This window comes from Agelaius phoeniceus, chromosome 34 (genome assembly GCF_051311805.1).
Source record: "Agelaius phoeniceus isolate bAgePho1 chromosome 34, bAgePho1.hap1, whole genome shotgun sequence".
Classification (NCBI taxonomy): domain Eukaryota; kingdom Metazoa; phylum Chordata; class Aves; order Passeriformes; family Icteridae; genus Agelaius; species Agelaius phoeniceus.
Genome location: NC_135298.1, coordinates 2,333,513 through 2,345,849, shown reverse-complemented (window position 1 = coordinate 2,345,849; position 12,337 = coordinate 2,333,513). Strand labels below are relative to the sequence as shown.

Genomic DNA, 12,337 nt, shown 5'->3' with positions numbered 1-12,337 from the left:
GCCTTGGGGAAGGGGCTGTGGGAGCAATGGGGTGCAGGAGCTGCTGTGCTGCTGCCCAGAAGCACTGGGCTCCTGGCCAAGAGGCACAGCTGGGGCAGGGGCTGCGTCCTGGCTCATCCAGGGGCTCCTGGGCTGACAGGGATGGGAATGCAGCAGGGCCCTGGGCAAAGGCTTCCCTGGGGAGCAGCCCTGGGGCAGGGCATTGTCTGGGCTGTCAGGAGGGGTGCACTGGGCTCTGCTGGGACAGACTGGGATGGCCTGGGCTGTGCTGGCCAGGCAAGGGGAGGCTCTGACAGTGGCAGAACTCGTGGTACCCACCAGAGGCGTCTCCAGGAGATCGAAATTCTCTAAAATCAACTGCAGAGAGACCAGGAGACCTCGCTGGTCACTGGGATGCCCCCGGTGCCAGCAAGGGATGGGGGGACACCACTGCCCCCCAATGCCCTGAGGGGATGCCCTCCCATGCCAGCAGCCCACTCACCTCCCGCAGATCATCTTGGGTTCCCTCCAGGAGTGCCTGGAAAGGAGAACAAAGGCTGGGTCTGGACTGGACCTTGTGGGGCTGGGGGGGACACGGGTGCAGGGAGCAGGGCGCAGGCAGAGGGATGGGAATTCAGGGCCTCCAAGGAGATCTGTTTGAGGTGGGGGGAGACCCAAAGACACTGATCTGGGGTCACTTGAGGGCCCAGGGGACAGGGCTGGGGGTGTGGAAGGAGCAGGGTGTGAGGTACAGGGGAGGAGAAAGAATCGAGGTGTAGGGACATGGGAGTGCAGGGGAGGGGCTTGGTGGGGATAGGAGAATGAGGACAGGTGGGGACAAAACCCAACGGGACTGGGAGATTATTGGAGTATGGGGAGTGAGTCAGGGAATTCTATAGGAGGACCCTGCTACAATGGCCAGGAAGAAAGGCAAAGGATTGAGGGGGTCATGGAAGGAAAGGCCTCAGGAATGGTCAGTGGGAGGGCGTTTGGGGACCCTGAATGGGACACAGAGGAGGGACCAAAAGGGTGGGAAGGGAGGCCAGAAAGGGCAGGATGTGGGGACAGCGTTTGGCTGGTGCCTCACCTTGGCCTGTGCCGGGGGGCACAGCAGGATGGAGAAGAGCAGGGCCACGCTGAGCACAGCCACCTTCATCTTCCTCTGGCTCTGGGCAGCGCTGCCTGAGGCTGCAGCAGGTGAGGAGCACCTTTATCCCTGCCGGGACTCCTCCCTGCACCCTCCCTGCCAGCCCCCAGGCCAAAGCCCGGCTTGGCACAGCCCCCAGCCCTGGCCACAAGCCCAGCCCTGGCACAGAGTCCACCCCACCCCACCTGTGGCACGGATCCAGCCCCCTTGCCCGGCATCCCTCCAGCTTCCTGCACGGGGCAGCTGCCCCTGGAAGGGCCCAGGCACCTGGGGGGCCAAGGGGGGCAGGCAGGGAGCCAAAGGCACCTGGGGACCCTGTGGGGAGAGCCCCCAGTCCAACACAATCCATCCTCCAACAGCCCCCAGTGCCAGATCCCCCATCTCCTGCTGCCCCTCCCCTCCCAGAGCTTTCCCTGGGGGACACCCCAGAGCTGAGCCCAGCCCCAAACCCAACATGTGGGAGAACAAGGGGAACAAGGGACATGGGATCAGGTGGCTGATTGGCATCTCAGTCACTGCAGACACTGGGGAGCACTGGGCAATGCTGAGCACCTGCAGACAAGGCTGAGGCCTGGGGAATGCCTCAGGAGTGACAATTCCCACATCCACCCAACCCGATAGCCCTTTCCCTGCAGATGCCAAACCCCACCAAGCTCCATGCCCACAGCCCTGTCCAAGGGGAATATGCCCTGCCCTGCCCCTCATCCTGTCACACCTGCAGCCACCGAGCCCTCCCAGAGCACCTGGGTCATGGCCCTGGCTCTGGGCCCAGGCCAGCACTGGCCCTGAGCAGGATGTGCCCATCCCAGGCACAGGGGGAAGTGGGCACCTGTCCCCAGGCAGCCACTCGGAGCTAATTGGGGTAACAGAGGTGCCCTGTGAGGAGGAGGAGGGGTGTTGGTGCCCTGCCAGCCTCTCTGACAAGCCCTGTTTACCCAGGCCCTGAGGCACCAGGAGCACATTCAGACATCTTGGGCTTCCAGGAAGGAAAATCCACACTGAAGTGGTTCCTGAGAGCTGTCCAAGGCTGTGATTCCTGTTTGACATTCCAGGGCATAAGTGAAGGGTTCTGCACATCTCTTTCCCCAGGGACAATGTGCATCCATCAGAGAAGTGTTATGGCCCAGCTGGGAAAACATTTCACGCCACTGCCTTGATTGTTTGCTCTGGAACTCACCCAAGGAGGCGCAGTGCCCAAGGGGGATGATTTCCCTTGGGGGTTTTGATGCTTTGGGCCTTGGAGGAGACACCTGAGTGTCCCTGTGGGAGATTCTTCACCAGATGGACAAGAGCTGTGATGTCATTGGTTTTCTGAGGTCACCTTGGAGAGAAATTGAGGAAGTGTCTGCAAGACCCTAAACAGTGAATGAATGGATGAAGGAGATCCTCACTGTCCTGACCCACTATCCAGCAAAACCACAGCGAAGGGAAGCGGCCTGGTGGAATCAGGGGGGAAGGAGACCTTGTTGAGCCTGGTGCACACTGGGCACTGTGGGGTGATCTCCTGCTGGTGTCCCAGCTGTCAGTGCAAAACCACTGCTCTGATAAGACTGGGTCCTTAAGAAACAAAAGAAGTGTTCAAGCTCAGGGGAGGGGGGGATCTGGTCGCACTTCTCTTCTCTGGCAGTTTCTCTCCCAGGGGGGACATTACATGAGAATTGGGATGCGGTAAAGGACAGGGCTGAGGGCAGCTGCTCCCTCTCTCTCTGGGCTTCACAGGAGGACGCTGGGAGCTGCTGCCTGGGAAAAGGAATTGGTTGCTGCGGGTGGCCAGAGCAGCTTCCCCAGGCAGGCGCTGTCAGGCGCCTGCAGCACCGAAAGCGTCTCCACTTGGAGCTGCCTTGACAACTGCCCCAGCCCAGCAGACGCCTGAGCCCGGATGGTGCAATCAAAGCCTCACCAGAGGGATGAGAGGACTCCTCGCAGAGCAGATCCAGCCGGGTTTATTAAGGGAAAATCCAAGGGCCCAGCTGCAACCCAGGGTAGAAAGATGGAAACAGCAACCCTCTTCATCTTGCCCGAATTATAAATTTGGCCATCGCAATTTTGATTGAATTGGGAGTACGATCTTTTCTGGGGCGCCAATTGAGTTTCTTGTTTCCAATTTTTAATTTGGGTAGTGTTTGGGGTGAGGGTAGTAAGCTGGCCAAGGCTGCAGGGGCCCCCTTTGATCTTTGAGGGGATCCCTGCCCACACCCTGTCACCACAGATGAGAAACACTCCCTTGGGAAGCACTCTGGGAAACGGAGAGGACTTAGATAATGTTTTGGCAGTATAATTGCACCAGTCAACATCATTGTATCTCTTATCATTTGGTGATATATCTTTTCTCACTATCATCTGTGGTTCAGATTTCTCATGCCAATTTTGTTGGGGTGGCTCCTAGAAAAAGTTGACACAAGAAGTCGCTTTGAGGAGCCCGGTAGGTCTAGTTCTTGGAGGTCCTGTGGTGCATGGGGTAAGATCTTCATCCACTCGTCCCAGGTGTCTACCAGGGTGGGCTTCTTACCTGCACAGGCACATTCATTTGGTGACAGGGGGATTCCCACCAGACATGTAGACAGCGGGTCTTTTGCACCTGCCATGGCCATGCAAAAGTTATCCTGCTTGAGAGATTTCCCCAGTGTGACCCATAGGTTTTCTGTTGGTTGTGGCATGACCCATCCAACCGCTGTTTGGATGCACAGGAGCACAGTGACGGTGGCAGCAGCTGTTAAGGTATTTCGGGGTGTCCTGGGAGTGGCCATCTGGTCCTCCAGTGAGTCAGGTATCGACTGTTTGAGCACTGATGGAAACATGAAGTTAGTTAGTTGTCAAGTTAGTTGTCACTGTAATTTTCTTCGTTTTTAGTCAAGTTAGTTAGTTGTCAAGTTAGTTGTCACTGTAATTTTCTTCGTTTTGTCCCTATGGTAGCGAGGGCGAGGGATTGGCAATTGGGGCAGGTGGAGATAATTGCCTTGGCTTGGTCTCTGGAAATCTTAAATTGACCTACTAAAGCTGGAGCATTCTGAGGGAAGAATGCATGGCTTAGACGAGCCTGTTGAAAGACATGTGGTGCAGCGGGGGAAACGTGGGTGGCACTTGCTGCCATTACTAACAAGTCTGCTCTCCGCTTGCCCTCAGTGATGTATCTTGGCAGCTCTGTGTGCAACCGGACGTGCAGAACGTGATAAGGTTGCTCTCTGTGGGAGATGAACCAAATTAATTCAGAGAGCAAGCTGTAGAATTTTTTATTTTGGACTTCCTTGATCAGGGCACGCTCTGCCCGCTCTGCTATCCCGGTGACATATGCAGAATCTGTGACTGAATTGAAGGGTTGTTGGAATGTTCGAAACGCCCTCACAGCTGCAGCAAGTTCTGCAGTCTGGGGGGAACCTTCAACAACCTGGATATCAGACTCCCACTTCTGGGTGTCCGGGTCCCTCCAGGTGAACACTGACTGGTGAGATTTGCCTGAACCGTCAGTGAACACCGTGATAGAGTTTTTGAGTGGAGTTTTACTTTTATCTGATTTTGGGGCCAAATGCAGTGAATCTTTAAAAAGTCTGTGTTCAGGATAATGACTTGAAATTTTTCTGGGATAGCTGTTGAATGAAATTTGCAGATGTTCATTTGTTTGTAGTAGAGAATCCAATGGTTCCAAAGTATAAGGGAGGTAAATGCACACCGGATCACAAGCTGCGAGAGTCCTGAGGCAATGCCGGCCTTTAATAATAAGTTTGGCTACAAGTTCTGGTGGGGTGGTAAATGTTTGATGTGGTTGGTGCAGCAGAAAAAGCCACTCGATGATGATGATGAGTGGGGTTTTTGAAGTATCATCCCACTGAAAGAGCAGCACATGGAAGTTTGGGCACTTACCAAAAATACCGAGGCTGAGGGGAAGGGACCGCTCTGTCCGATGCGCCTGGCGGTGTTTGATGGCGCTGGCGACTCTCTCCAAAGCCTCCCAGGCTTCTGGCGTTAGCGAGCGTGGGGAAGCCAGGTCGCCGTCTCCTCGTAGAAGGTCGAAGAGCGGTGCCAGTTCTTCTGTGGTGAGGCCCAGGAGAGGTCGGATCCACGTGATGACTCCGCACAGCTGTTGCGTGTCTCTTAATGTCTGGGGGTGCTCGTTGATGGACAGAGTTTGAGGCACGATGGTCCTTCCTGTGATTAAAAACCCGAGGTACTTCCATGGGCTCCATAGCTGGATTTTTTCCTGAGCTATCTGAAACCCCGCACTTTTGACAGCTGCGACAGTTTTGGAAAGTTCTGCGTCTGAGTAAGACTTGGTGGAAGCACAGATTAGTACGTCATCCATGTAATGTATGTGTGAGACTCTGTCCAAAGTTTCTCTCATCTGCCTCACGATCGTCATTGGGGACCACTGAAGAAAAGCCCCTTGTCTGAAGTTACTGGCCCTGGTGGAGAAAGTTACATGCCATGGGCCCCGAGACCTGAGCACAGCTGCTGGCATTGCTAAGCTATTGTTCACAGGTGTGTTTGCTGTATGCTACACTGAACCCAATGAAAGGAAGAAGGGGGCCCCTTGCCTTTTTGCAACAATAGCCTTGGAAGTTGTCCCACCTCTCGGCCTGGCTGGACTTCTCCTGAGTTTTGGGTGGTCCCCCACAGAAGACCCCTCACTTGTCTTACAACGGCCGTGACAGACAGACTGAGATGTACAAGGCCTCTCCATCAAAGACCGAGACATGAAATCCCTATGTGAAAAGGCCCCCCCACACTCTTTCCAAGGACTGGCACTGAGACCCCTAACCTGGGGGAGGTGTGTGGGGGAGGCAAGCTAACCAAAGCAAGATGGATGTTGCAGGTGCGAGCAGTGGACCAAGAAGACAATGGCTCTCACCCACTGCAGAGAACATGGACTGTGTGTACCCTTCTCTAAATACCATTTTTTCCCCCAAAAATACAATAGATTACCTTTGATTCAGTTTCATGTTTTACCCCTTCCCCCATCAACAAAAAGAGTATAATCAGAGTTTGGATGAACTGCAACCCTGAGATCTCCCCAGACGTGACCTGGTGAACTCCATTGGCTGGACATCAAAGGACTGTGCCTTTTCTACGTTTGGTAGCTCTATACCTTCCTTTCTCTTCCTCCCTCTTTTTCCCTTTTCCCCAATTCCTCCCCAATGCATTTTCTTGTGGTTATTCAATAAAGGTACATTTCTTTTGATTATCACTGCAGCCCCCTGTACCGTGCCGGTGTTTTTTGCACTCTGAGATCAACCCACAAACCATCAAAAAACCCTTTCGTAAGGATGGATTGTGACACTTGCATACATACTATAGAAACCTTCTATCAAACCTTAAAAATTCTCTACAAATTCATTTCCAACATTACTGGGTCTGGCACTGCCCAGATCTGGTGTTTGCTGCCACCTCCAGTGCCCAGATCTGGAAATTCCCTTGTTCTGGCAGAGCCAAGTCCAGCAATTTTCTGGTAAAGAAAGCCAAAATCTGGCAATTTCCCACTGCTGACACTGGCAATGCCAAGATCTGGTGTTTGCTGCCACCGCCCGTACCCCAGTCTGGACATACTCGGTTCCAACACAGCCCAAGTGCAGCAGTTTTTTGGAAAAAGAAGACAAAACGCAGCAATTTCCTGGTGCCAAGACTGTCACCACCCAGACCTGGTGTTTGATGGCACCACCCATGCCCAGATCTGAACATTTCCCTGTGCCACCACATCCCAAGTCCAGCAATTGGCTGGCAAAGAAAACCAAAACCAGGCAAATACCTGGTGCCTACACTACTCCGATCTCGTGTGTGCTGACACCGCCAGTGCCCAGATCCGGAATTTTTCAGATGCCTGCACAGCATAATTCCAGCAGTTTGCTGGCACAGAAAGGTCACATCTGGCAATTTCCCAGTGCTGGCACAACCCAAATGCAGCCATTTTCTGGCAAAGAAAGCCAAAACCCAGCAGCTTCCTGGTGCTGCCACCAGCACCACTGTCTCTGTCTCTCTGGGAGCCTCTCAGGAACCCTGGGCCAGTCCCGAGTCGGCAGACACCGGGGGCAGCCCCGACACGGCCGACAGCGGGGAGACACTCTCTGTGCCCCGAGGGTACTGAGGGCACCTGGGCTGGCCGCCTTTGCAGCACAAGAGACACCAGAGACAGCGGTAGAAGAGAAAGGGCCGACTCTTAGCAGGGGTTAATCCAAGGTTTCATTCCAGGTGTCCCAAAGGAGCCCCTACACCTCAGGGGCCTCCTGCCGAGAGCCCGGGAGATGTGCCAAGGTTACATTTAAAGGGAGGTGGAAAGCCAAAGTAGAGAACATTTGACTAACCAAGAAGTGACCCTAAGGGATGGGTACTGGGGGATGGACATTTAGGACAGCGTATGGGGCAAGGCTTGGGGGGCTGAGCCCTGGCCTCTGGCTGATCACTCGACATCCTGGACCGAAGCTTCTAGAGGGAGGGGATGGGATGCTGAGTGATTGACAGAGAGCCAGGGTGGGGATTTGGGGATGATCTCAGCAAGGGCAAAGGATTACACAGGGAAAGGGAGGGGGGTACCATCTGGGATGAACCATTTGGGAAAAATATGGGGATTCAAAACCTAAACTATCACAAAGTATTACAATGTATGAAAACACACTACAACACACCACCCAGATCTGGTGCCTGCTGCACAAGTGCCCAGATCCGGAAATTTCCCAGTGCTGGCACAGCCCAAGTCCAGCAATTTGCTGGCACCGAAAACCAAAATCCAGCAATTTCCTGATGCCAATACAGGCGCCCAGACCTGGTGTTTGCTGCCACTGCCAGTGCTCACATCTGGATATTTCCCCGTTCTGGCAGAGCCAAGTCCAGCAATTTTCTGGCAAAGAAAGCCAAAATCTGGCAATTCCCTGCTACCGTCATTGGCAATGCCAAGATCCGGTGTTTGCTGGCACCACCAGTGCCCAGATGCGGGAATTTCCCGGTGCCGGCACAGCCCGAGTCGAGGAATTTTCTGGTAAAGAAAGCCAAAACCTTGCAAACACCTGGTGCAGGCCCCACCCAGATCTGGTGTTTGCTGGCACTGCCAGTGCTCAGATCCAGCAGTTTCCCAGTGGCAGCACAGCCCAAGTCCAGCAGTTTGCTGGCACAGAAAGACAAAACCCGGCAATTTTCTGGTGTCAGCACTGGCACCACCCAGATCTGCAGTGAGCTGGCACTGCCAGTGCCCAGATCTGGCAATTTCCCTGTGCCAGCACAGCCCAAATGCAGCAATTGTCTGGCAAAGAAAGCCAAAACCCGGCACCTCCCAGATCTGGTGTGTTGGGGTTGGTTTAAAAGAAGAGGGAGACCTTGGCTTAAGGCTGTGGGAAAACCCTCTTTAGTTGGGGTCAGCAGGAGCTCCTGCCCATAATCCTCTTGTTCAGTTATGCAGATTGTTACTAGAAAGTTCTGAGTTCTCTTTGCTACCATTGGTTACATTTTACTGCAAAAATTGTAATATTCATAATCCTTCCTTCCTCTTGGATCCTTCCCTCAGATCCCACCTTAACCCCTCCCCATATATAAATGGATAAATATCCCTGCTGGACCCTGGGCCCAGGCTTTTTTCTGCTTTGCTCTGCGTACTGTGCACACCGTCCTGTTTGTTGTGTTTGCCTGCATTAAAGTTCTGTTTCCAGACAAGCAGATGAAAGCAGTCTCTGTCTGTAAAGTGGCCAGAGCTGGTTCTCAGGGAAACCACTGGCCAATGGTCCGGACGAGGACCAGAAGGTTTCACTGGTGTTTGCTGGCACCGCCAGTGCCCAGAGCTGGAAATTTCCCTATTCTGACACAGCCCAGGAGCAGCAATTTGCTGGCACAGAATTCCAAAACCCGGCCACTTTCTGCTACTGGCTCTGGCACTGCCCACATCTTGTGTTTGCTGCGCCAGTACCCAGATTTGGAAATTTCCCGGTGCCAGCAGAGCCCAAATCTGGCAGATTTCTGTCACTGCCAACGACACCACCCAGATCTGGTGTTTGCTGGCAGCGCCAGCACCCAGATCTGAAAACTTCCTGGTGCCAGCACAGCCCAAGTGCAGTGATTTGCTAACACAGAAAGCCAAAAGTTGGAAATTTCCAGGTTCTGGCTCCAGCACCATCCAGATCTGGTGTTTGCTGGGACTGACAGTGCCCAGATTTGGAAATTTCCCAGTGCCTTCACAGCCCAGGTCCAGCAATTTGGTTTTAGCTAGCTTAGGCAGAGAAGTTCCTGGGACTGGGACTTTCCTTTTTCTTGGAACTGTTTAAACCTGCTCTGGACTGAAAACCCAGAAAAACACCTGCAGCTCACACCTGTGGCCCACCAAGGTCTGGGACGCTGCATTCCAGCACCAGAGGGATTTAGAAGAGACCGAGTGAGCCAAATACAACCACAAAAAGGATTTTCTGAATTTGCCATCCCTTCAGCACTGTCAGAGGTTTTATTTAATATTATTCATTTTTCATGCTTGGGAATATTTTACTTGATAAATAAACTGGGGTTTTATTACTTTTCCCAAGGGAAGTCTTTTTCTGAACTAGTAGGGGGAGAGGCCACTGGAACTTGATTTCTAGACGGACCCCTTTTGGAGGCTTCCTCCGTAAATTTGCCCTAAACCAGCACAAACAGTCACAATGGAAACTTCACCAGTGGCACAACACCCCAGCCCACCAGGAAAAGAAAGGACATGTAAAGTGCTCCAAACAGTTGTCCTGCTTTGCTGCAAAAGTCCTGCTGCAGACACTGTGCAGTGTGGAAAGCCAAGAGAAGCTGCAGCTGGTGGCAAATCTTGGGACAGAAGCTTGACCTTGTTCTCCAGGAGAGATTCTTGGGAAGAGCAAACAGGAGAAGATTCCTGGAAAACTGAAACAGCTTTCCAGAAGGGAAATGTAAATGAAAGAAAGAATCCAAGATGTTTTCCTTTATTTATTTCTATACTCCCCTTTTCCATGTTGCACTACTTCTCCATCCCAGTAATTCCAGATGCACTGCACCTCTAAGATCAGTGGCTTAGTGATTTTTAGACACTCTAAAATACCATGAGGCACACTGAGTTTTCCTTCCCCTGTTTTTACTGGAAGGCAACACTGGAGATGTAAGTGCAGTGTTGGGCTCAGGTAGGAATCCTAGCCCAAGGGAAGGTGTCCCGCCAGTGTTTGCCCCTCAGCCAGGCCAATGCAGAGCAGCAAGCGAGGGGATTGCTGTGCCAGTGTGCAGGAGTCAGGGCTCTGCACCTGGGCTCAAGGCTGCAAAGTTCCCGTGTTTGGACGGACTCAGGGGCTGTGCCCGGGGCGCGCGGGGCTCGAACGTGGGGCTCGTGGGGCGAGCGGGGAACGGACACGGGGACGAACGGCCCCGGTGCTTCAGTTGCAGCGGCGGCAGCGGCGGCAGCAGCAGCGGCGGCAACAGCGGCAAAAGCAGAAAACCAGATAATCTATAACGATCTTTCTCTTTCTATCTTTCTTTTTCTGTCTCTCTTTCTTGGTCTTTCTCTCTTTCTGTCTCTGAGTCTCCCTTTCCCGCCGTCGGGCACCCTTCTCCCGGGGTCCCTTGCCCGGCGTCCCTCTCCTCTCCCCGCCTCCCTCTCGTGTCCCCGCCTCCCTCTCCCCCTGCCGGGCCGGGCCATGCCCCCGGCCCGCCCCCGGCCCCGGGCGGGGCTGCCCCGTGCCCGGCCCCGCCCGTCCCGCCGCGGTCTCGCCTCCGCCCGGCTCTGGCCCTACTGGCGGTGGCGCTGCTGGGCGGGCATCAGTGCCGTGTGCGGGGGCGGCATCGCCGCCCTTTGCCTCCGCCTGGCCCGAGCCCGGCCCCGGCCCCGAGGCAGGCTCCAGCCCCGAGCCCGGCCCCGGCCCCAGCTCCTGCCGGGGCCCGCGGAGGACACAGGCGGCGCGGCCGCTGCCGCCGCCTCCGCTGCGGCTTCTCCGGCCCGAGCTCCGCCGCTCGGCAGCGCGGCCGCCGGCCCCGAGCCTCCCGTGCCGCGTTGCGAGGAGCGAAGGCCTGGGCATGGCCGGCCCGGGGCGGCTGAGGGGCGCTCGGGGGCCGTTGCTGGCCCCGGGCCGAGCGCTGACAGCCGCGTCCCGCCCGCAGGGACGGCGCACGAGGCCCTGCAGGAGCGCTACCGCCTGGGTTCGCTGCTGGGGCGCGGAGGATTCGGCAGCGTCTTCGCGGCCACGCGGCTCTCGGACGGCGCCCCGGTGAGCGGCGGGGCCGGCGGCGGGCGCAGGAGGAGGGGGCGGAGGAGGAGGAGGAGGAGGAGGATGGGGCTGGGCAGGGCGGGCGGCGAGCTGAGGCCGCTGCTGTCCTTGGCTTGCAGGTGGCCATCAAGAGGGTGCCACGGAACCGCGTCCGGCACTGGGGCGAGCTGGTGAGTGAGCGGGGCCAGCGGCAGGAGCCGGGGCTGCCGGGCGGGGATGAGCCGAGGCCCGGCACGGTGGAAGCCGCCAGGACGCCTCGAGGGGGAGCGGGCGTGGGCGCAGCGCAGGGCGCAGAGCATCCCGGGCTGGCTCAGGGCTTCCCCAGGCCTGGCACGGCATCGGCCCCACTGAGGGCATCGTGCTCCTCCCGCAGCCCGACGGCAGCAGGGCCCCGCTGGAGATCGTGCTGCAGGCCAAGGTGTCCACTGGCTTCCCCGGCGTGGTGCAGCTCCTGGAGTGGCTTGAGCTCCCCAACGACATCGTGATGGTGATGGAGCGGCCAGAGCGGTGTCAGGACCTGCATCGTGTCATTCGGGCATGCCGGTTCGTGCCCGAGGAGGTGGCGCGGGAGCTGTTCCGCCAGGTGCTGGAGGCCGTGCGGCACTGCACCAGCTGCGGGGTCCTGCACCGCGACATCAAGCCAGGGAACATCGTGCTTGACCTGGCCACCGGGCAGGCCAAACTGATTGACTTTGGCTGTGGCACCTACCTGCAAGAGACAGCCTACACCCACTTTTCAGGTGAGCCCACGTAAGGGTGTACTCCTGGTGCCGGGATCTCATGGCCCAACATCTCCCAGCCCAAGCTGGCTGTGGCAGCGGGGATTCTCCCTTTTGCTGCCAGTCAGGGGACTGAGTCTTCAGCTGAGTTGCTTTAGAGCGGGGCTGGGTGGGGAGCCATCTTCCAGCCCTGCTGGCAGCCTTTGCCAGCCACTCTGCCCAGGACTGGGGCTGGGCTGGGGCAGCCAGCCCGACCAAAACCCCCGTGGGTGGGGGTAGCAGAGAGGGGGGCAGAACCTGTGCCCCAGCCAGTTTGGTGTGCAGGCGAGAGGAAG

At 56.1% G+C, this 12,337-nt stretch overlaps 1 protein-coding gene across 1 annotated transcript; it reads left to right on the top strand.

Annotated features, from left to right (window-relative positions):
• The first annotated feature begins 8,038 nt into the window (after positions 1-8,038).
• On the top strand, positions 8,039-12,037 carry LOC129125074 (serine/threonine-protein kinase pim-1-like). The gene is made up of 4 exons (XM_077192545.1): positions 8,039-8,087; positions 11,177-11,283; positions 11,403-11,453; positions 11,657-12,037. The coding sequence occupies exons 1-4, from the start codon at positions 8,039-8,041 to the stop codon at positions 12,035-12,037; spliced, it is 588 nt and encodes a 195-aa protein (XP_077048660.1).
• Positions 12,038-12,337: the final 300 nt, after the last annotated feature.

What these genes read in the sequence shown, in the direction of transcription:
- LOC129125074 (XM_077192545.1), top strand. Translation starts at nt 8,039, where the DNA reads ATGCGGGAATTTCCCGGTGCCGGCACAGCCCGAGTCGAGGAATTTTCT. An exon ending in CCGAGTCGAGGAATTTTCTG is followed by an intron (nt 8,088 to 11,176) that starts GTAAAGAAAGCC and finishes TCCCGCCCGCAG; the next exon opens with GGACGGCGCACGAGGCCCTG. An exon ending in GGCTCTCGGACGGCGCCCCG is followed by an intron (nt 11,284 to 11,402) that starts GTGAGCGGCGGG and finishes CTTGGCTTGCAG; the next exon opens with GTGGCCATCAAGAGGGTGCC.